Consider the following 24,620-nt stretch of genomic DNA (forward strand, 5'->3'; position numbering starts at 1 on the left):
AAAAAAAAATAATAATTTTTTGACTGCCTTATTGGTTAGCTCTATTGTCTAATATTCAAATTCTGTCCCCAAAACGTACATACAAGGCTTAGCCACTAGGAGGCAATGTCGCTTCTTTTGCACCCTGCCAAACTGTTGTAATGGAAAAAATGTCATCGAATTTCAAGCAATTCAAGAACGGTTGAACACAAAAAACGTGCTTGTGGCTTTCAGATAAACACACATCAGAAAACAAGATATTCTTTCATTATGTTTTTCTATTTATACTTCACAATTAGGTCATATTTTTCCTTATCAAACATAAGAAAATGGATATTTTCTCCCGCAGATATTTCTATCCGCGTATGTATATCGTGGATTTTCACTTCTCTTGGGGTCTGGGGGGGGGGGGGGGGGGGAGATTAATGTATATATGAAAAATAGAATATAGAGTAAAGCCTCGAAAATTTCAAGATTTTTTTGCCTCTCTTTTCGAAGGAAAACCGGCACTCGAACGCCTCCGTATTGCACGCGTCCAGACCAGCTGACTCACGACACGCTTTGTTGTGAATTCCCACGCCCCCGAAAAAAACCGGAAATAACGTAATCCGCTGGTTAGGTTAAACCCTAATATTTTTCTGAATTAATTTTATTATATATATATATAGTATTTCAACTATACATGTATTTCTGTTATGCAGTTTATTGTCAGGAAAAGCTTAAAAAAAGATTTAAAATCCCAATTTTTTTAGGCTTGGAACGCATTATTTCTTTTTGCATTCATTGTAATGGGAAACCTCGATTCGGTTTTCGAACAAATCACTTTTCGAACCGTTTTCTGGGACGGCTTGCGGTCGAGAACCGAGGCATCACTGTATATACTTGGCCGCTACTTTGCAGATTCCATCTCTTGCGCGGGGCGGTCTGGAATTTAACCCCAGCGATGAAGGAAATGTGCACAAAAATTGGCAACCCGTAAATGATTGGCTACCTCCCAGGCCGGGTCGCAGCCTGTTGTCGTAGCCGTCCAGCAGCCCGTCCAGGATGCGCGTGAACACGGTGATGTTGTTGATCAATTCCTCCTCGGTGGGCGTCCCCGTCGCCTCCTGCTGACGGCTTGGACAACAACAACAACAAGAAAAATGTTAAAAATCATCCCCATGGCACGCGAGATGACGGTGACGGGACGGCGCTCACCTCAGGCGGCAGGTGTCGCTGGCGAGCAAGAAGCAGAGCCACACGTGTCTCATTGCAAAGCGGCGCCGCATCCCATCGCCCATCCCTGACACCCAAAGGCAGCGCTCAACATCTTGTGCCGAAAAAGACGCACGGACCGCAAGGCGTCGGGCGCCGGCTGCTTCGAATGCCCTCGACCCCCCGACCCCCCCCCCCAAAAAAAAAACGGCTCTTTTGTTTGACATTTCACGGTGCCACAGATTTTTATGGATCTGTAAATATTTATTATCTATCATTTTATTATTCTGGATTATTCTTTGAATTATTTCATCGCACCTGCTAGTTAATATTTCCTTTGGTATGTTTATGTCTTTATTATTGTGGTTTTATGGTATTTTCATTTTGTTGTGTTTATTATTTCAGAATTTTGGTCATTTTACTTTATCTAAGTATAGTACGTTCATTTGAAATATTTATATGGTTCATTTTTAACCTATTTTGAACCATTTATTATTTCAAGTATTTAACATTTGTTTACTTTGGTATGGCATTATATTCACTTAAATGTGATATTTTCCGGTGCATTTTTCTATTATTATTCTAACTTTACTATTTGAAATCTTATTGCTTAATACTACTGAAGCTATTATTTTTGTTTGAAACATTGCAGTCATTATTTTCTAAATTATATATTCTTTTTGTATGCATTGTTCAAGATTTATTTTTGTTATTTCTAATTTTGATAAGAACCCTACCTTCATTTAAATGTGTGGTTTATTTTGTAAATCTTATTTTCATGTAATTACTACTAAATTATTATTGAATTTATTTTGGGATTATATTATATTAATGTGTATATTTTGGGATGTTTTACATTTATTTAGGGTATTATTAGTAATTACATTTGACAGTTTCTTTTAAATTTCACTTTCTTATGTTATTTTGCATGTATATTATTCCTTTGTTATATTTATTTCTATAATTTATTAGTTATTTCCTTGTGGAATATAAATGTGTTTATTAGAGTGGATTATTTATTTATTTTTTCACATGATTTAAAATGTACGACTCAATTTTGGTGCATTATTTTGCAAATACGTTATTATTTATAGTTAGCATTTCCCCCCATTTGTTTTCCTATTACATGTTTTTTTCCTATTTTTGCTCTAGTTTGATAATATAAAATAATATTTTAATACGCCAGTTAGTTTAGTACTTTAGAGAAGCTTATTGATATTTCTACATGCATGCACGTGTAAGAATTTTTTTTTCAGTAATCAATAAAACAAAGAACATTCATTCTCCAAGCCGATTATCCTCACAAGGGTCGCGAGAGCGCCGGAGCCTATCCCAGCTAACTTCGGCCGAAAGGCGGACGACGCCTCGAACCGGTCGCCAGTCAATCGCAGGGCGCAAATCGACACCTCCACTGCGCGGGAATCGATCCCACGCTGCCCGCAACAAAGTCAGCCGTTTGTACGCCGCGACACCGAAATGAAAGAACAAAACGTCCGTTTTTAAAAAAAATATGCTTTTCGGCATCCAGCCCTCCCCATCGCGTCACCCGACGAACTTCATTTGAAGACAGAGGAGGAGGCTTAATTGAGCAAAACAGGAACGTTTGAAAAGGGAAGCGGTCCAGCTGCATCCCTGCGCCGCGCACGGAACAGAGTAAAACCCCGACCGGCCCCCCTCCCTTACCTTCGAGACCGAGACCGCCGCCGCCACCACCACCGCCGTCGCCGCGACGGCTACCTCTCGTCCTCCAGCCTCGCTCTCCAAATTGCCCGTCAACCTTCTGCCGGAAGGGGGAGAGAGGTGTGGGGGAGGGGGGGGTGGGCGGCGGTGGGTGGAGAGAAAGTAACCCCCCCACCCGGGAAAAAGATGAAATTACAATCGCGTCGCTATTGCTGCTGGGTGTCGTTGAGGGGGGGAAAAAAATGAGGGGGGGGGGCAGGCATAAAATCAGATGAGGTGATGAATGAGAGAGAGGAAGAGAGGAGGAGGAAAGAGAGAGAGAGAGAGAGAGAGAGAGAGAGAGAGAGAGGGCGGGAAGCAGCAGCGTTGGATGTGCGCAGTGGCGGATGGCGACGATGTGGGGGGGGGGGCAGAGAAAAAGGGAGAGACTAGCGTACCCCGTGTAGCTCATTATCGCTACTCCTGACTTCTGCAGGTAGGCGTCGTGGCGACGTTCCGGCGTCGAGAAATTCTACCTTTGTTTCCTTTTTGCCGATTTCAAAGCAGAGCCCCCCCCCACGACACAGTATTTTTTTTTTTTTTTCAAGACCCGCGAAACACGATGAGGTTCTGGGACAACACAAGCGTCAAATCTCGCGCCGAGTCTCCCAACTTCTTTCGGAACCGGCGACAGAACGTGGGTTGCAAAAAGGTGGAGGAACAAGCTTTTTTTTTGGGGGGGGGGGGGGGGGAGTCCAGTAGATCTCCGACTTTCACGTCCACATTTATGTTTTGATTTCGTGACACCGCAATTATTTAAAAAAGAATAACGAGAGGAACCAGACAGACTCAAAGCAATTCCCAAATTACGTCAGCGGCTTTTTTTTGTGCTACCTACCGCGGCACATACACCAAACATGTGAGGTAGCTCAACTGTCCGAAAACGCGTTGCCATTTGTCATATTCGACGCGCCAAGCCGAGATTCACAACCTAATCTTTATCGTCAACTCAAAAGCGGTGCTCATTTCCGAAATGACGCAGCACTGCCATCTAATGGCAATACAGTTACGAAGCCCCGTAATAAACAAAAGCGTACTTGACGGGTATAATCGTCAATGGGAGTGACGGGTTACTTTTAACTGACAAATGTCAAATAGACATTTCGTCGCACGCCTACAACAGGGGTGTCAAACTCATTTTTGTCGCGGGCCACATTGTTGTTCCGGTTTCCCTCGGTGGGCCGTTATGACTGTGAAACCATAAAAATCGTTTATTAAACCAAGAGTTAGAATTCACGACTTTGTTTCAAGCCCTGCGTTTTTAATTTTGTAATTAATCTTTTGATTAAAAAAATAATAATATTCTTGTTAACGTATGATTTTTTTTTTCGTGATTCAACAGTTTAAGATTGTACCTCAACTGTATTAAAAACCCCCACGACATTAAAAGAATGCAACGTTATTCTCATAATTGGACTTTATTTGAATCTAGGAATTTTTGCGGGGTTCATATCGGAATTGAACTTTTCTAGCAATTTGAGGCTTTTTATTCTTTGTAGAAATTCAAGACAAATTTATGTTTTTATAAAAAAAAAAAAAAAAAAAAATAAAATATTTTGCCAATTCTCTGTAACCCGCCAGATTCTGGGTGTCCAACTCATTTTCGTCGCGAGCCACTTTGTACTTGCGGTTTCCCTCGGAAGGCCATTATGGCTGTGAAACCATAAAAATCGTTTATCGCCTCATCGTGTTGACACGTGAATTTTATGAATTACTTTTGGAATCAGAAATCAAGGGTAATGATTTTTTTTTTCAACTATTGTTGACAATTGGTAACATACAAACTCTTGGAATACCTCAATGCTGTGATTTATGCTGTGACAATTTGACATTTTGGTCCAGATTTGAACAAGAATCACGGAATTTCCTTCGCGGGCCACTTAAGGTCAAGCGGTGGGCCAGATCTGGCCCCCGGGCCCTGAGTTTGACACCAGTTTCCCAAAACGAAAACATTACCACTCTGCAGCCGTTGCAGCACTTTAATTTTATCTCGCAGCTGACGCGAAGGTAAAGACGGTCGAGCCGACGGCAATTAATCGATGCGATCGATATTTTTGTTGTCGTTGAGCGTTTTTCTCGTTTGACTTTTCCATCACACTCAGATTGACATCCAATCACTTTCAGATCTCGCCAAAACTCATAAAACTCCAATTTTAGCGCCAATTAATTCATATAACACGAGACGAGGGAAGGTTTTGAAAGGACTTTTTTGCCGCCGTTGCTTCCCGTTCAACTTTATTGGTTATCGATCGACCGGCGCTTTTCTCGGGGTTTTATCGTCTCCGGTACCTTGTTTGCGTTTTCACGATTACGAATTGTTGAATTTTGCCGATGCGAGGATTTTGCCTTGTAAAATTGCTGTCGCTAATCCTAACGGGGAATATGCGATACATAAATGTGTCATTTCAGAGAATTTGCAGTTTTAGTGCCTTGAAATACAACGAAAGAATGTACAAATACTATTAACTCATAGAATTCGGCTGGTAAAGCGTTAGCCTCACAGTTCTCAGGTCCGGGTTCGATCCCGGACCCACCTGTGTGGCTTTTCTCCGGGCGGACACCCCGGTTTCCTCCCACATCCCAAAATCATGCAACATAAATTGCCCATAGGTGTGATTGTGAGTGCAACTGTTTGTCTCAATGCGCCCTGCGATTGGCTGGCGACCAGTTCGGGGTGTACCCCGCCTCCTGCCCGTTGACAGCTGGGATAGGCTCCGGTACTCCCAGCCCTTGTGAGGATAAGCGGCTAAGAAAATGGATGGATGGATAATTCAATTAAAATGTCCAATGAGTAAATCAATTTGGACCATGTGTGTGGAGAATCATCTATGGTAAAAATCAACGTAGCTATAGGACAACTAGATCAGGGGTGTCAAACTCATTTTTGTCGCGGGCCACATTGTAGTTCTGGTTTCACTCAGAGTGGGCCAGTGTGGCTGTGAAACCATAAAAAAAAAATCTTTAACCGCCTCATCATATTTACACATGAAATTTGTGAACTAGAATCATAAATCAAGGGTAATGTGTTTTTCCAACTATTGTTGTTTGGTAACACAAAAAATGCTTGTAATATAATATTTCTCAACATTATCATTTATGATAGGACAGCTTGAAATTTTGGTACAGATTTGAACAAAAAAAAAAAAAATCATGTAAGTTGATCCACATGATTAACCTCCTCGGGCCACATAAAATCATGCGGCGGGCCAGATCTGGCCCCCGGGCCTTGAGTTTGACAGCCCTGTAATAGATGGTTTAAACTCGAAAGTATCCGTATTGGACGTGTTTGTTCACGGGCTCCAACTGTATTTTTTTGTGCGTGTGTCTTGTTTACAGGAACGCCGTCGACGGGAACAAGAAGCTGCACGCCATCTACGATACGAGGTGAGTGTCGCGTTCTACGTTTTCGGAGAAATCGCGTCGACCGAGGACACTTTATGTGATCAATACGTACGGCCGTGAAAAGACTGCGCCGTGAAAGGATACAACTTCCAGAAGGTCAACCGCGTCCCTGCATCATTCTGTGCCGCGCTGCTCGCGGTGAAAAACACTTGCATGGAAAATGGAGGACTTTTTTTTTTTTTTTAGATCTGTAATTGCCGCGAGGACTCCGACCGTTCTGCGTCACTCAGCAAAAAAATGTCAGGAAGTTATACAGACAGCGTGGAAGGGGGACAATTTAATCCAAGAACCCACCCAAAAAAATGCAGACACATTTAGTTTCTGGTTTAGGACTCTTATTTTATCCTACCTTATATTACCGTAATTGGCGGCCTACAGAGTGCACCTGGTTATAAGCCTCACCCAGCACATTTGTTAAGGAAATACCATTTGGTACATACATAGGCCGCACCTGTGTAAAAGCCGCAAGTGCCCACATTGAAACACGAGATATTTACAAAGATAAACGGTACACAGAGTTTAACGCTAGGGCCAGGCTAACGCTAGCGCCGCGCTAACAGGGCCGGTTAAAAAAAAAACAAAACAACATACCGGTAAAAATCACAGGGACACAGCAGTAACATGCTAGCGCAGCGCTAACAGGACTGGTAAAAGTCACTTCCTCGGCACATATATTCCACCTGGTCTCACTCTTACCTATTTGGGTGGAGTGCCCCCTTGCGGCCGTCAGAAAAAAATGCACAAATTTGCCGCATCACCGCATAAACCGCAGGGTTGAAAGCGTGTGAACAAAGTCACGGCTTATAGGCCGGAAATTACGGTACATTATATGATACCCCACAGGGAAGGGAGCTGCTATCCAACAGCTAGCTTGCAAGCTAACTGGCGCGCGCATCTTAGTCTCAGCCGGTGTGACGGTTTGAGCGCTCCCGGTGCTGAAACGTCGCCTTGTGATTAACGCGCATGCGCGTATATGTTGGGAAACTTCCGGCCAGTCTGAAACGTCATCATCCATGCTTCGACATGTGCCATTCGACAACTTGTCGCCGAGCGTTCACGTTCGCTATGGACGTCTCAGAAAGACGAAGACAGCGAACGTACAGATATGTGTATACTTTTGTTTTAAGGTTAGGTTTGGGTTACGGTTAGGATTTAACGTATGCTAGCTCGCTGTATGCAGAAGAAGGGGAACGACGAGACCGGGGGATTTCCCAGTACGGGTCTACGACGTACCCGGAGTTCCCCTGTTAGTAACGCATGCGCATTCATCACAAGGAGACTTTTCAGCATGGGGGAGCGCTCAGACCGTCACACTGGGCAGCCTGCGAGTAGAAATAATGACACCGAACTGCAGCAAGTGGCACTGGAATTGTAATAAGAACCCAAATAAATTCAGTTGCACCAGAATGGAGTGGAAGGAGAGGCGACTCACGGTGGAAACCACAAGCACGTGACTGGGTCCCAATTTAGCCACGCCCCTTTATAAAAACAGGTGTAAAAGTAGATCTCCTCAATTCAGTCCGACACTGCTCATTATCTTCAAAACGAATATCTCAAGACATTTTATGATCTCTAAGTATAACAGTCAATATTTTATTGTCCACGTCTTTGTTGCTATTAGCTCACCCGTCGTCCATGTTTGTCCCTGTTTTTTCAAGAAGCACATTTTGACCGATGAAGGAGTAAAAAAAATGTTTGGATGTGTTTTTAAATATGGGGAGGAAAAATGTAAAAACTAATAGAGCGATAAATACAGTACTCAAAGAAAATGGTGATACCTGGAAAACCTTGAAGTCGCGCAAGGCGAACGGAGCTCGGCAAAGCAGCCGCAGACTTTAATCAAGACGAGGACGCGAAGACGTTATTTGAGGTGACGAGCTGCAAAAAATGGAAGAAAAAAAAATCAGTATGGCGTGGGACATGCTGGCGCGTTCAGGCGTGTGGGTGAAGTCTCACCTGATTTAGTGGTGGGTCTGGGCCCGGGGGGGGGGCGACCAAGGGAGGCGCCGACTTCCCCGCCGCCGCGTAGATCTCGCGAGCCGGAGACGCGATGAGGATCCTGCGGGCGTCGGCGGTGCTGCTGGCCGCCGTGTGCGCATGTGCCAGGTCAGCCCTCCTGGCTCCCGCTTCTATCACTTTCATTTCTTTGTCTTGTCCAATTTTGTTTACAAGTTTATTTAGAGTTATTTTTACCATTTATTACATTTCTTGATTTTTACGTATGCATTCTGTTATTTTATTATTCATTTTTCCACATTATATTTACATGAACTTTATACATATTTGATTTTTATTATTGTGATTTACTCAATATATATTTCAATTTTATTTTTACCTAGTTATTTTTTGTGTTTTAATGTTTATGTATTTTTTTTTTTTTGAATTATTTTTATGCAATTAACTTTGTTTTTTTTTTCTCTCTTCCAGCGTCAAAGAGCCCGGCAACATGACTTTCGTGAAAGACACGGTGGACAAACTTTTAAAGGGCTACGACATCCGACTCAGGCCGGACTTTGGAGGTACGACGAAGTCGTCGTCGGCGACGCCCAATTTTCAATTCATTTCAGACGTGAAATGAAATCCACGCTCGGATTTGTTTGACTTTGAAGGTGCCCCCGTGGCCGTCGGCATGAGCATCGACGTGGCGAGCATCGACATGGTGTCCGAGGTCAACATGGTAGGTCACGCAAAAACTCATGCGGGTCGGCGACCTTTTTGAGGCCGACGGGACCGATCGTATTCAGGGCGACGTGACGTGTTGGCGGCAAACTTCATTTTTTTATATGACGTTTAAAAAAAAGTCATGAATGTAAGCCAGTCAGATGCAAAATTGAAAGCACAAATCATCGCAATTTGTGACCTGTGCTATTTTTAGAACATGCCTCACGGGCTACCTTGAGTGGTCCTCGCAGGCAAACACGCGTCCGCGGGCACCGCATAGGTGACCCCTTTTTTTTTTTTTTACGTTAGCCACTATCAAATATTTTTGAACTCGATCCATCCATCCATCCATCCACCAATCCATTTTGTTTGCCGCTTATCCTTACGTGGGTCGCATTTCGTGTGTAAAGATGATAAGGCGATGAAAAATTTCTATAGTTTTACAGTCATAATGGGGGAAACTCTAACTACGATGTGGCCCTCAACAAAAAACACCGCCCCTTTAAACCATCCATCCATTCTCTTTGCCGCTTATCCTCACGAGTGTCGCATGGAGCACGGGGAGTACTGAAGCCCATCCCAGCTGTCAACGGGCAGGAGGCAGGGCGCACCCTGCCCTGAACCGGTCGCCAGTCAATCGCAGGGCAAATGGAGACAAACAGCCGCACTCACTATCACACCTTGGGGCAATTTAGAGCATCCAAATCACGATTTTTGAACCAATTCTTCTATTTATTAATTGAATGATGAGGGGCGGCACGGTAGCTCTGCTGGAAAGCGTTGGCCTCACAGTTATGAGGACCGGCGTTCAATCCCGGTCTCCCTGTGCTTGTGTGGGTTTTCTCCGGGTGGGCACCCCGGTTGCCTCCCACGTCCCAAAAACATGCGACATCCATTGGACACTCTAAATTGCCCATAGGTGTGATTGTGAATATGGCAGTTTGTCTCGGTGTGCCCTGCGATCGACTGGCGACCAGTTCAGGTTGTACCCCGCCTACTGCTCGTTGACAGCTGGGATAGCCTCCAGCACTTCCCGCGACCCTCGTGAGGATAAGCGGTGAAGAAAATGGATGGACGGTGAGTTAAATGGAGAACTTTTAAACTCCATACAGGAGAGCCCCGATTCAAACCCAAAGGCTTCAGATCTGCGAAGCGTGCGTGCTCACCGCTCGACCACCGTGTCATCCAAACAATGAATTGAAATAGTTGACGATTGACGTGATGATCGATTAGTTGATGCGTCAATCGTGTTGCTGAAATATGCTTCGTGTCAACATTTTGTAAGCGTAATTAGTGACGTACAGCAAAAGTTTATGTATTGACTAATTCGATGCTAAAACTCACGGCTGTTACATAAATTTTGATGAACGACAAAAATGACGTGAAAAAAAGTAAAGATACACGAGATGGGCCAAAATTCAGAGTACTGTAGTTATTTTTCGTTTTCATATTTTTCAGCATCAAGATTTGTTTACATCACGTGTCAGATTGAGAAAATGCACTCAAAAGGCTCAAATTGTGAATTTAAATTTCAATCTGAAATGTCAAAATATCATAGAAAAAGATGATTTTACTTCAACTTAATTATTGCTTGGAAGGGAGATGATGAAAAAGTTTAGCAATGTGCAGAAAAATCTGAAGTTTTAAAAAACTTGGCCTTGGAAAACGCTTTCGGAAATCTGAGGAAATTATAAGACTTTTTTTTTACAGTTTATCAATAATTGACACCATTAAAAAATCATAGCTAAGAACTACATTACCAAAATTAATCAGCTAATTAAGACATTTTTTTCGTAAACTGATTCTTCCCACGTTAATCGGACATTTGGATGGATTCAGTTTCCCGAAAAGAACAATAATAATAATAATAATAATAAATTTCACCTAAACAATGTCTCAAGAGGTTCTTGTGCACGATAAAACTTTCGGGCTACAAAATATCTGCCAGTGGAACCGAAAAAAATGAAAAATGAAAACACGCGATGGTGTTCCACCACCAGAAAGTATCACGCCGGCCAATATACGACCAAAATTAGCGAACGGTGTCCGTGTACTGCAGCGATATTAAAGTCATTTATTCTTATTATCGACTATAAAAGATAAACCAGGATTATGTCATCAATATTTTGCGTATTCACACGGGCACGATGCAAAGCTCACAAATTGAAGACGTTTAGTGCAACAACCTCCGATGCGTCGCTTCCACCGGGGCAGAACCTCACGACCCCGAACGGGCTCGGGCTCGGGCTCGGGCCCGGCCGCCCAACTCGCTCCGCCCGGGTGGCGCCGGTCCCGGCGGACGGCGGGCGTCGGCCTGACAGGTTAGCGCGTCTGACGCGCGTCTTTGCCCGGCGGGGCGCGACGCTCCCACCGGGCCTCATTTGGCGGAGTGCAAAAAAGCCGACTTTTGCATCTCTCCGGGTCCAAAAATGACAACAATCAGCACCCACGCGCGCGCTTAAGTCGGCTTCCGGATCACGGACGTTTTTTTCCGGTTACGATTTTCACGTTTTTCTTTGCTTTGTGTCGCGATCTAAAATTGGAATCGAGATGAGAGAACTGAAAAATTGTTTCAGACATGCCGCCGCTCAAGTAAAGTGGGGGAAAAAAAATTAATCATAAAAATCGACCGTGCACTATTGAACGTGACAGTCAAAACACGCAATTCAAAACTATTATCTGTTTTCATATTTTTTCACTAATCAAGATTTGTCTGTCTCCGTGTCGTCTAGAACTACTTGTACACATTGTTATCAAATTTAAAGTGTTGAAAATAGCTTTATTAAATCTATCGTGAAACTCTGCCTCTTCCTCCCTCTGCGGGAGCCGCGTGGCGTTACGCCTCCTCAAGATGGAAAATCATAATTCATAATAAAACAAAAGACAATAAAATGAAAATAAAGTAAAAGTAGTTACGTTGGAAATTTTTTTTTGGGGGGGGAATGGGTAGCTGTCATGCTTTGTTGCAGAAGGAACTGCTTAGCAACAGAAATGTGTCGATTCATTTCCGCTTAGTCAGCACATAATTTTACTTATTGCATCACTCGTGTCTCTTAAGACCTTTGGGAAAAAGAGTTTTAGATGAGGTAATGGTAATCATTTGTCTTTTTAAGTGAAAGGCTTTTTTTTTTTTTAATCAATGACAGCATAATTTTGAAAAATTTAAATGTTGAACACATTCACTGCCATTGACGGCTATATAAGTCAAATCGCCATATTAACCGAGAAGGCTGGCAGTGAATTAATAATGGATGTAATACTGATTGAAATGGTTTTGACATTCATGCACAATGGTATATGATGGTATTTTTTATTTTATTTTTTCGTCGTCATTTTGGAGCTGCAAGGAGTATAGAAGTAATTAATTAGAAACGCCACAAAAACAGGATTTGAATTTGAAATGTAAATTGATCACATTTTCAATAGTTGCGAGAATTCGCTGTCTGAAATCGAGGCAGGGTTACTTCAGGTCAGAACCGAACAGCCAGCCAATCCAGTTACGCCTTCTGAGTATGTGACGTCACGTGACTAAGAAAGCGTAACTGCGATTGGCTGGCTGTTCGGTTCTGACCCGAGGTAACCCTGCCTGGTGGCACAGGCGGTGAATTTTAGACAGCGAATTGTAGCCAGTTGAATTGTTAACACTGAAAAGGTACACTGAAATACAAATATTGATAACTTTAACATTTCAAATTCAAATCCACGGTGCCACTAATTTACTTCCATAAAGGACGACACCTCAGCGAATATTTGTATTTCATCATACAGAATAAAAGTTTGTGGCCGAACGGATCGACGGCCTTTCCGCGGGGTGTACCGATTTGACGAATCGAGGAAATTTCAAGGTCCGAGCGGACCCTACGTTGAGGACGCAGGAGCGGTCTCGGGTTTCCGCTGGCAGATTTCAAAGCGTTTGCGCGCCAGACGCGGATCCGCTTCCGCGAGGTGGGAGTGCGCGTTGTTGTGTAAAAGCTGATTCAGCCGACCCGCTGCGCCGCCGCCGCCGCCGCGTGTGGGAGGACATCACGTCTCGCAACAACACCCGCTTTTCATCTCACCGCGAGCTCCTCTGCACCGGTGACATTTTTTTTTTTTCCCGTTTTCCTAAAAGTTTAAAACGTCCCCGCTCACGAACAAATCGGTTTTCTTTGCTTCTGTTTTCGGACGAAAATGGGTACGCGGACGCCCCGGACAAAACCGGGAAATAACAGAACGCGACCCACGACGCGCTTTGTTGTGAATTCCCACCCCGCCGAAAAAAAACCCCCGCAAATAACAGAACGCGCGCGGCACTTGATTCGGTTTTTAGAACGGATTGTGGTCGAGAACCGAGGCTCTACTGTACAGTGAACCCACACAATAGCAGGGTTCCTTGTTGGCGCGAACATTATACGATAATATTTCAGATATGCAATAACAGCAAGAAGCTCTCATTTTGTGTTGCTGGTCAGTGTCTGTTGAAGTAGCAGTTATTTGAGCATCTATTGCTAATCTCCGATAGCCCATCTATGGTATTTCGCATCAAATGTTAATATTAAGGCAGCACGGCAGATCTGCCGGAAAGCGTCGGCCTCACAGTTCTGAGGTCCCGGGTTTGATCCCGGACCCGCCTCTGTGCCGTTTGCATGTTCTCCCCGTGTCCGTATGGGTTTCCTCCCACATCCCAAAAATGTGCAACATTAATTGGACACTCTAAATTGCCCATAGGTGTGATTGTGAGTGTGCCTGTTTGTCTCTATGTGCCCTGCGATTGGCTGGCGACCAGTTCAGGGTGTACCCCGCCTCCTCCCCGTTGCCAGCTGGGATAGGCTCCAGCACTCCCTAGCGACCCTTGTGAGGATAGGCGGTTAAGAAAATGGATGGATGGATGGATGGATGGAATGACAACTTCATTGGGACAAAATATGGCTTTTCTAGGAATTTAGGAGTTTGCATGTTCTCCCCGTGCCTACGTGGGTTTTCTCTGGGCGCTCCGGTTTCCTCCCACATCCCAAAAATGTGCAACATTAATTGGACACTCTAAATTGACCCTAGGTGTGACTGTGAGTGCGACTGTTTGTCTGTCTCTATGTGCCCTGCGATTGACTGGCGAGCAGTTCAGGTTGTACCCCGCCTCCTCCCCGTTGCCAGCTGGGATAGGCTCCAGCACTCCCCAGCGACCCTTGTGAGGATAAGCGGCTAGGAAAATGGATGGATGGATGTTAATGGTAAGTCAGCAGACTTTTGCGAGAGGAAAGAGATGCGGTTTGGTACGAGCGTTCATACCGGCGCGGTAGTTTGACTTCAGCTGTGAGTGACAAACTGCTTGAAGCAAGCACACGGCGCCTCTCATTTGAAGAACTGAGAGTCTTCTTTTCAATTACGCAAAGTGATGTTATTTTATTGTCTCCCATTTCTTGGCAATGGGAGACTCATTCCATCTGAATGTCTTTCAGTCTTCGGGAGGGCTAAAACTGTTCTAACGGAAACGCCTTTGCGCACTTCACTCTCCGCACCTAAGAGCAGGTTGCAGTTTTTTTTTTTTTTTTTTTTTTTTTTTACAACGCGACGCAGCGATCCTAACCCCCACCGACCCCAACAAAAAAAAACTGCATTTTCCATCATTTCATCTGCGTCAGCTCAGCAGTTTCACACGGCGGCGAGCGTACGGGCAATATTTATTAGCTCGGATGTGATGCCGTCAGCGCGGCTAACGGAGCGCCATTCCGACCTCCCGACGCAGTGTAGGCCGCGCGCGGCGCGCCGAACGCGCACGCCGGCTTCTTCCGGACGTGAAGAATCGCTCAGGCGGAGGCTTGTTTATTTCCTGTGACCTGCTTATTTATTGAAGAGAATATTAGTCAGCGGATTGCGGTCCAGGCAGCGCCGTTAAAAGACTGCAAAAGCTTCTGCGTTTGCGCCGGCTCATTGGTGGAACGCAGCCAATGAATCAATGGGTCGGCGGGGGGTTATTAATTATTGATCAGGCCGCTCATCCGCGAGGATCTATCGGTCCGCGCTTTCTCGCCAAAAAGTGAACGGAAAATGTAAATAAACGGACAAATACGTAAATTAACGAAGGGACGGTTCTCTGAACTTTACCCGGTTTCAAATCGATCGCTTATCGGTCAAAATGGCGGATATCGGCGATGATAATGATCGGTCTGGCCAGTGATTGTCAACCCCCGAATAATACTTCAGACGGTAGACGGTGGTCAATCCTTGGGTCAACTTCATCCCCCAGTTGGGGCTGGTCTTCAAAACTAGGCCACTCCCACAAAGCCTCTGACCCAACCCCGACATCGCCAGGTTGACTTTGTACTTCACTTTTCGGAACGGCGAGATAAGAAACTTCGTTTATCTTGAGAGTTCGAAAAAAAAAAAAAAAAATACTAGTACGTATCATCGCTAACGCTAGCCGTCCACCCCCCTCCGTCCGCAGGACTACACCCTGACCATGTACTTCCAGCAGTACTGGCGGGACAAGAGGCTGGCCTACTTGGGCATCCCGCTCAACCTCACCCTGGACAACCGGGTGGCGGACCAGCTGTGGGTGCCCGACACCTACTTCCTGAACGACAAGAAGTCCTTTGTGCACGGCGTCACCGTGAAGAACCGCATGATCCGGCTGCACCCGGACGGCACCGTCCTCTACGGACTCAGGTAAGTTGCCGCCGTCTGGTCGGGTCTGAAAACGCGAGCGCCGAGGATTTGCTCAGATTTGATCGCACACTCAAACCGAAGGTTTTGCCAAATACACAAATTAATCACAGTTCATTTTGCGCGATCCGGGAGCTACATATGCAAATACATTATCCATCCATCCATTTTCCAAGATGCTTATCCTCACAAGGGTTGCGTATTTTCGCACAAATGCAAACCTATCAAACCTGGAACGGATTGCAAACGCAAACTGCATTCTGTGCATCTGCTCTATCCAACCTCCCATCTTCCTACTGTAAAGAAGCATTGATACCAACCATCCATCCATCCATCCATTTTCCAAGATGCTTATCCTCACAAGGGTTGCGTATTTTCGCACAAATGCAAACCTATCAAACCTGGAACGGATTGCAAACGCAAACTGCATTCTGTGCATCTGCTCTATCCAACCTCCCATCTTCCTACTGTAAAGAAGCATTGATACCAACCATCCAACCATCCATCCATCCATCCATCCATTTTCCAAGATGCTTATCCTCACAAGGGTTGCGTATTTTCGCACAAATGAAACCCATCAAGCCTGGAACGGATTGCAAACGCAAACTGCATTCTGTCCATCTGGTCTATCCAACCTCCCATCTTCCTACTGTAAAGAATCATTGATACCAACCATCCATCCATTTTGTTTGTCGCTTATCCTCACGAGGGTCGCGGGGAGTGCTGGAGCCTATCCCAGGTGTCAGCGGGCAGGAGGCATGGTACACCCTGAACTGGTCGCCAGCCAATTGCAGGGCACATTGAGACAAACAACCACACTCAAAATCACACCTAGGGGCAATTTAGAGTGTACAATTAATGTTGCGCAGTCACTGATGGTGTAGTGGTACACACATCTGCCTTTGCTGCGGGCAGCGTGGGATCGATTCCCGCTCAGTGACGGTGTCGATATTTGCCCTGCGACTAACTGGCGACACGCTCAGGGTGTAGCTCGGCCTTTCGCCCAAAGCCAGCTGGGATAGGCTCCAGCTTTCCCGCAACGCTTGTGAGGATAAGCGGCTTGGATAATGACACGACGAGTAATGTTGCACGTTTTTTTTTGGGATGTGGGAGGAAACCGGAGTACCCGGAGAAAACCCACGCGGGATCGGACGGGGGAGAACACGCAAACGCCACACAGGCGGGGCCGGGATCGAACCCGGGTCCTCAGAACTGGAGGCCAACCAATAATTGAATTTTTTCCGCTGGTCTCTGGACTCAGAATCACGACGACGGCCGCCTGCATGATGGACCTGAGGCGGTACCCGCTGGATGAGCAGAACTGCACTCTGGAGATTGAGAGCTGTGAGTTCACACCACACACACCCTCCGCTCGACATCCATGCGGCGGATTCACGCGTAAAACGCGCGCGAGATTTACATGCGCCGCAGTCAGCGCAGCTCGTAAATCAGCCTTTTGCGTTTTTTTTTTTTTTGTTTTTTTTTTTTACCCTCCGGAAAACAAAGTGCATCGCGTGCGATTCATTCCCAACTTCGGCCCGACGCTAAATCAGCCCAGCATCAGCACGCGATGCGAAAAATGATAAGCGCCGTTGAGAGTCAGCGACGGAAATTTTAATAAAAAAAAAAAAAAAAACGCTTATCCTCGCAAAAATACGAAGCACATTCTGCCCGTGTGAAAAGAGTTCAGAACATGAGCATTTTTTCAGCTATGAAGTTTTTTTAAAAAATATGTATACCTGTCGACAGACGGCTACACGACGGACGACATCGAGTTCTACTGGAAAGGGGGCGACACGGCCGTGACGGGCGTGACGCGCATCGAGCTGCCGCAGTTCTCCATCGTGGACTACAAGCTGGTCTCCAGGAACGTGGTCTTCTCCACAGGTGCCTTTCGTATGCGCCTTGAAAACAGGAGCGGAACCCAATGAGACTCAGTGGCGGTGTCAAACTCAAGGCCCGGGGGGCCAGATCTGGCCCATTTGATTGTTTTATATGGCCCATCAAAGTGAATTCTCATTTTTTTTTCAACAATGTTGGGTGGGAAGTTTGACACCATAAACAACTAACAGTTATTTTACTCATTTTATCTCTCAATTAATCGATAAATGGGATTAAAATACCTCTCTCTAGATACATGCATATATATATACACACACATACATACGTTTCCACCCTTAACGTTTTTGCGTTATGTCATAAAACAGACAAAAATGATCATAATTTTCCACAGGAAAAGAAGATGTTTGAAAATGTCTTTACTTGGATGAAACACAAAAGATAATCAGTCTGCCTCCTTAGAGAACTGATCTGAAAATCTGTTGAGAGGCTGAAATCCCAAGGACGCCTCATCATATTTACACATGAAATTTATGAACTCGTTTTGGAATCAGAAATCAACGGTAATGGTTTTTTCCGACCATTGTTTGGTAACACAAAAACGCTTGTAATATCTCAACGTCATCATTTGTAATAGGGAAATTTGACATTTTGGTCCAGATTTAAAAAAAAAAAAAAAAATACAAAAATCGTTGAAATTAATACACACAATTTGCCTCTACAGGCCACATAAAATCATGTGGCGGGCCAGATCTGAACCCCCGGGCCTTGAGTTTGACACCTGTGCTCTAAATGACTAATTGATCTCTTATCGGTGAATAATAATTGAGTAGATTATTTGACTAATTGTTTCCATTCCATATATAATATTTAGCCTGCTCATCTAAAAACAGAAATAAATTATATGTATGTAAATATTTAATTTGATCATGAATATTTTTTTTTTTTAAAATCAGACTCAAGGTGATGCGGTGTGTCCATTTGAGTGCAGGAGGCGCATTTAAGCGTGGATCTGAAATTTTTGCGCGTCGCAGGTGCCTACCCTCGACTGTCTCTGAGCTTCAAGCTGAAGAGGAACATCGGCTACTTCATCCTGCAGACGTACATGCCCTCCATCCTGATCACCATCCTGTCCTGGGTCTCCTTCTGGATCAACTACGACGCCTCGGCCGCCAGAGTGGCTTTGGGTAAACGGACGGACGGACTTGCTATATGCTAACAGCGTTAGCTTAAACACGGTAAAAAATTGATTATTTTGGATAGCTGTCGGCCTGAAAAAATGTACAGTAGCGTTGACGCTAGCACAGGTATAGCATTTTTCCTGGCTGGTACAGCTAGGGGGGGGGGGGGTTGAAATATGCCATTTTCCTCATTTCAAAATCATCCACATTTTATTATTGCTTTGTCATATTCTTACTTCAATTTGTGTCAATCTCGCACAGATTTTTTTTTTTTTGTTCTCGGCTCTCGAGCGGCAATCGATGGCGCCTACCCACGCTGCTCTCGACTCCCTCCCCCGCGCGCACTGTTCCAGCGATACATTTTTGGGCCCCCGCTTACGCAACGGCGCTCGGGACAGAAATACAGTCGCGGGCCGGGCGGGAGACGAAAAATAAACAAACAAAGAAGAAGAAGAAAAAAAAAAAAAACGTTGCTCAAATGTTATATTTGTGTATTTTCGGATGACCTCATGCCCTGGTATCGTGATATTAAAGCAGCAGGAACTGCATTACAGCACCATTTCTGAATGCAGCTCTGGTCTAGTCTCCTTCTTTTCCTTTCGGCTTGTCCCGGTTAGGGGTCGCCACAGCGCGTCATCTTTTTCCACCTAAGCCGATCTCGTGCATCTTCCTCTCGTCTTCATGTCCTCCCTCACCGCCTCCATCAACCTCTTCTTTGGTCTTCCCTGACAGCTCCATCCTTACCACCCTCCTGCCAATATACTCACTCTCTCAACTCCGGACATGTCCAAACCATCGAATTCTGCTCTCTCGAACCTTTGTCTCCAAAACATCCAGCTTTGGCTGTCCCTCCAATGAGCTCATTTTTAATCCTATCCAACCTACGAGAACCTCAACATCTTCATTTGTGCTTCCTGTTTCTTCGCCAGGCCGACCGTCTCTAATCCGAACGTCGTGGCCGGCCTCACCGCTGTTTTCTAATCTTTGCCCTTCATCCTTGCGGAGACTCTTCTGTCACGTAGAACACCAGACACCTTGCGCCAGCTGTTCCACCCCGCTTGGACCCGTTTCCACACTGTCCATTGCTCTGTATTGTTGACCCCAAGTATTTGAAGCTGTTCACCCTCGCCATCTCTTCTCCCTTGGAACTTCACTCTTCCCCCACCGACCCTCTCATTCACGCACATATATTCTGTTTTACTTCGGCTAATCTACATTCCTCCACCTTTCTAACAGTTCCTCCACCCGCTGTCTGCTTTCACTACATATCAAAATATCATCTGCGAGCGTCATAATCCAAGTCTAACCTCATCTGTCAGCCTATCCATGACCACAGCAAACAGGAAGGGGCTCAGGACGGATCCCTGATGCAGTCCCACCTCCCCCTTAAATTCTTCTGACACCGCTGTTCTGCTGCCCTCATACACGTCCTGTCCTATTCTAACATACTTCTCTGCCACACCAGACATGCGCATGCAGTACCACAGTTCCTCTCTCGGTACTCTGTCTTGGGCTTTCTCTAGATCCACAAAGACACAACGTAGCTCCTTCTGACCTTCTCTGTGCTTTTCAATGAGCATCCTCAAGGCAAATAATGCATCTGTGGTGCTCTTTCTAGGCATGAAACCATACTGTTGCTCGCAGCTCTGGTCTGGTACTCAACTTAAAACATCAGTAAAGAAATAGTTGGACCAGTTTCCTTTATAACGTGACTCTAGAAACGGCACCGGTGTAGCAGTTGGCGTAAAACAATTGGGACCGATCTGCATGTTGACATCATGGCTCGACTCAGCACCAGTCAGGAAAAATATGCAATAGCTGGAGTACTCTGCATTAAACCATGTTTAGAAACAACAGTATGTGATACTTGAACCAGACGCACCACTGATCAAGCTCTCACCTTAAAGTAACAGCGGGGATAAGTCGAACTGGTTCTTACAGAACTTGTCCAGAACCAACCTGATAAAGCAACAAGAGGAAATAGTTGGCCTAGTCTGCAATTTAACAAGTATAGAAGCTGCACTAGTAAAATGGCATTGAGGAAAATGTGCACAAGTCGTCCTTGTAACGTGTCGACAAAGTACTGATTAAGGATGGAACGAATAGTCGAACTGGTCTAGAATCGGCAGCTAAGCAGCATTCAGGACCGGTCGGTCGGTCGGTCGGCTCACGAGGGCGATTTTGCGTTGGCAGGCATCACCACCGTGCTGACCATGACCACCATCAACACGCACCTGCGGGAGACGCTGCCCAAGATCCCGTACGTGAAGGCCATCGACATGTACCTGATGGGCTGCTTCGTCTTCGTCTTCCTGGCCTTGCTGGAGTACGCCTTCGTCAACTACATCTTCTTCGGGCGGGGGCCGCGGATGCAGAAGAAGCTGGCCGAGCGGGCGCAGAAGGCCAACAACGACCGCGCCGCTTTGGACCGCCCCAAGGTGAGGACCAGAAAAGCGTTACTGTGCACTAGTGTCCGCATTTCAGACAGTTGCCGCGTCTCTGCGCCCATCTCGAAGTCTGCGTTTAACGCCGCTGAGGACAAAACGGGTTAGTCGTGTTCTTTTGCTCGTTTTGCTACAAGAGATGGAGGAGTGAACGAGTTGCCGACAGAAAACTGATTTCATTGAACGGTAGTACGAGTCCCCCGCGCCGGCGCCGACGCCGACTCTGGACTAGCAGAGGAGAGTACAAGACGGGGCAACAACCCAAAGAAGTTCCACGTTCCTGTCTTCGCTTCTAATACGATTCCATTCGATGAGGCAACATGTAAACTAAGTATCACGGCCAGAACACGGGGTTGGACCCAAATGCACGACTCGGTGGAGGTAGAGGCAGTTCGGGGATCAGGCAGGCGGTCAACGGGAGCAGCGGTAACAAGGACGTCAGGCGTTAAGAGGCAGGTCAGTGGGCAGGCAGGGGTCGGTACGCGGGAGATCAGGAACGGGATCACGAGAGTGCGGGAACGAGGCATGAAGCGACGATCTGGCAAAGGCCAGACCGTCCGTGTGGTTCTATAGAGCCGAGACGCAGGTGTGCCCCTCCGCTGATTGCGGCAAATGCGTGCCGCATCCGGGACCGGCAGGGCCAGGACACCATGGCCTTACCTGGCCTCACGTAGAGTTTTGTGTGGTTCCACCAGGCCGACTCTCAGGGGAACATCCTGCTGACCACCTTGGAAATCCACAACGAGGTGGGCGGCCACGCGGTCACCAGCACCGCCCTCAGCAGCAGCAGCAGCAACGCCAGCAGCAGCTTGTACGACGCCACGCGCAACTCCACCCCGGCCCCGCTGGACAACTCCTCGGCGGTCCACTACAGACGCGGCAGCGGGCGGGCGGCTCGCCGGACTCCGGGCCCGGACGGACCGAGGAGCCGCCTGAGGCGGCGATCGTCGCAGCTGAAGATCAAAATCCCCGACCTGACGGACGTGAACGCCATCGACCGCTGGTCTCGCTTCATCTTCCCGTTCTCCTTCTCCTTTTTCAACGTCGTCTACTGGCTCTACTACGTTAATTAATGTGCGTGTGTGTGTCTCGTTTGACCTCTGACACGGGTCACGAGGTCGTGGACACGCGGCCATTGATGTCACGGCATGGTCGCCGGGTCATCCAGTCGTGATGATGTGCCACAATGTACAGTGGAACCGCTAAGGTCAAGTGCTGTTTTTAAGCCATTTCTCCCGTTGGAAATAATCCGAGGCCCCACAACCAGTCCTGGGTGTATCCCACGTCTATTGCCAAAATATCATCACGTGTGTTAACAGTTGTTCTCACAATTTCTGGCGACCAATCCACAGCGCATCTCCGCTTCTCACACAAAAAAAATCATCTCGGGGTGAGTGTGAACGGTTGGTCCTCCATGCACATGACACTGCCTGGCGACCAATCTGGGGCGTACTCCGCTCCTCTCGCCAAAAGCCATCATGGGTTTCATGAAAGTCTGTGTCCAACTGGTTGTTTCCAGGGTTAATCCCACTTTGTTCGCCCCCCCCAAAAAATCACCTGAGATTATTTTAGAAGTAAATTGTACAAGAGTTTGGTGTCAATGGATGTTTACCTGTCCCCAAAGAATTCCCGGTGACCAGTCCAGGGTGTAGCCCGCTTTCTTTCACCGAATGTCATCTTAGGTTAATGCTTGCGTGTATTTTGCGAAGGGTCAATCGATGTTAGTGGTTCCACTGCCTTATCCGACGTTTGAAACGAGCACAGATGCTACTCAAAAGTTAGCACGCACGCTAAGCTAAATTTGGCTTTTGTTTCGGGTTGTTTTTTTTTTTTTTTTTTCCCCAGGTGTGACACCAATTTGACCGATGCGGACTTTTCATTGCTTTGATTTTTTTGTTGAATTTATAAAAACAGATACATTCCAGTTCTCGTGCGTGTGCGCGTGTGGTGTTCTTGTCTGGAGCGCGCTCGCCATCTGCGACTGGCAGCGTGGGAGGAAGCGTGGACGCCACCTGTCACGACGTCGTGGAGCCGTCACGTGGCGACAGCTAAGGGGGGGGGAAAAAAAAAAAAAAAAAAGGCGAGAAAGTGCGAGAACGGGGGCAGACCAAGGTTACGATTTGAATTGACTTTGCTTATTTTTATTAGTTTTTATGTTTTGAAAATGTTGAGTAAGACAGAAAAGCGTCTAAAATGGCTTGAATGCAGATTTTCGCCTTTTCTAACTCGATAAGTTTGAGACGCTTCCAAAGAAAAGCACAATTTTCATTTCAACAGGTAAGTAGTACAACCACTGCTACGTATCTTGCCACTATTCCTTATTTCCTCACTAGTACAAATACTGCTTGTACTTTACTTCATTTTTACAACTACTATTCTACTGGTCTCTTATTTTAGTCCTACAACTACTGCTATTACTTTTATGACACCGACTTTTCTTCCCCTTTAGTTGTAGTAGTAGCAGTAAACTCCTACTACCACCACTGCTTATTTGGATTATACTATTACAAGTGCTTGTTTTGTAACTACCACTTATTTGACTACTAGTCCAACTGCTACTACTAACGACAACTGATTATTATACAACTAGTACAACTATTATTAGGTATTTTACTACTGGCACTGTTGCTACTTATTCTAATAGTACAATTACGAATTTGAATAAAAATACTACTATATCTATATCTATCTATCTATCTATATATATATATATATATATATATACACACACACACACACACACGTGTGTATGTATACATATTTCTATATACATATATATATATTTTTTTTTTGGCCTACATACACACACACACATTATATATATATATATATATATATATATATAGGCGGCACGGTGGTTCTGATAGCAATGTGTTGGCCTCACCGTTCTGAGGACCCGGGTTCGATCCCGCCCCCACCTGAATGGAGTTTGCATGTTCTTCCCCCGTGCCTGCGTTTCCTCCCACGTCCCAAAAACACGCAACATTAATTGGACACCCTAAATTGCCCCTAGGTGTGATTGTGAGTGTGGCTGTTTGTCTCCATGTGTCCTGCGATTGGGTGACATCCAATTCGGGGTGTACCCCGCCTCCTGCCCGTTGACGGCTGGGATAGGCTCCAGCACCCCCCCCCCCCGCGACCCTCGTGAGGATAAGCGGCAAGAAAGTGGATGGATAGATACACGCACATATATACATATATATATATATATATATATATATATATATATATATATATATATATATATGAATTGTGCCCCTGGCAACACGCTCATCATGGTACGTTCGTTCGCAGAATGGTTATGAGAGGCTTTTGTTAACCGCTGTGGCGGTGCAGCGCCGGGTCCGTTTTGTTGGTCCTGGCGCTTTCTTAGCATCTACTGAAGGCCAGAGAAAGAGAGAATGGTGTCGGCCGGTCGCTAGGCAACAGCAGGATGGCTTTATGCGAGTGCGAGTCAATCTCCCGCGTGTCAAGGTTTGCTGTTGTCGTTGTTTAAAGAGGACATTGCGTGATATGGACGAGCCTGGCTGCCAATTACAAGATAAAAAAATAAAATAAAAAA

General features: G+C 45.7%; 2 protein-coding genes across 5 annotated transcripts in view; one reads left to right on the top strand and one right to left on the bottom strand.

Annotated features, from left to right (window-relative positions):
• The window catches only part of gabra5 (gamma-aminobutyric acid type A receptor subunit alpha5), a 32,361-nt gene extending 23,969 nt beyond the window's left edge, over positions 1–8,392 (bottom strand). For 3 of the 4 annotated variants that reach the window (XR_009795817.1, XM_061825582.1, XM_061825580.1), the window contains exons 1-5: positions 8,251–8,392; positions 8,073–8,172; positions 2,857–2,953; positions 1,177–1,261; positions 971–1,095 (exon numbers count right to left, since the gene is read on the bottom strand). Coding sequence is in view for 3 of the 4 variants with exons in the window: in XM_061825582.1 (XP_061681566.1) it covers positions 971–1,095; positions 1,177–1,259 (208 nt within the window). In the remaining variant the exon portion in view is untranslated. The remainder of the gene's footprint in view (positions 1–970; positions 1,096–1,176; positions 1,262–2,856; positions 2,954–8,072; positions 8,173–8,250) is intronic. The other variant, XM_061825581.1, reaches the window with a different exon arrangement.
• A 43-nt stretch (positions 8,393–8,435) lies between these two features.
• gabrb3 (gamma-aminobutyric acid type A receptor subunit beta3) lies at positions 8,436–23,105 on the top strand. The gene is made up of 8 exons (XM_061825588.1): positions 8,436–8,813; positions 8,904–8,971; positions 15,377–15,597; positions 16,856–16,938; positions 17,344–17,481; positions 18,468–18,620; positions 20,808–21,052; positions 21,754–23,105. The coding sequence occupies exons 1-8, from the start codon at positions 8,741–8,743 to the stop codon at positions 22,129–22,131; spliced, it is 1,359 nt and encodes a 452-aa protein (XP_061681572.1). The 5' UTR covers positions 8,436–8,740; the 3' UTR covers positions 22,132–23,105.
• The last annotated feature ends 1,515 nt before the right edge of the window (positions 23,106–24,620 follow it).

Source organism: Syngnathoides biaculeatus, chromosome 7 (genome assembly GCF_019802595.1).
Source record: "Syngnathoides biaculeatus isolate LvHL_M chromosome 7, ASM1980259v1, whole genome shotgun sequence".
Classification (NCBI taxonomy): Eukaryota; Metazoa; Chordata; class Actinopteri; order Syngnathiformes; family Syngnathidae; genus Syngnathoides; species Syngnathoides biaculeatus.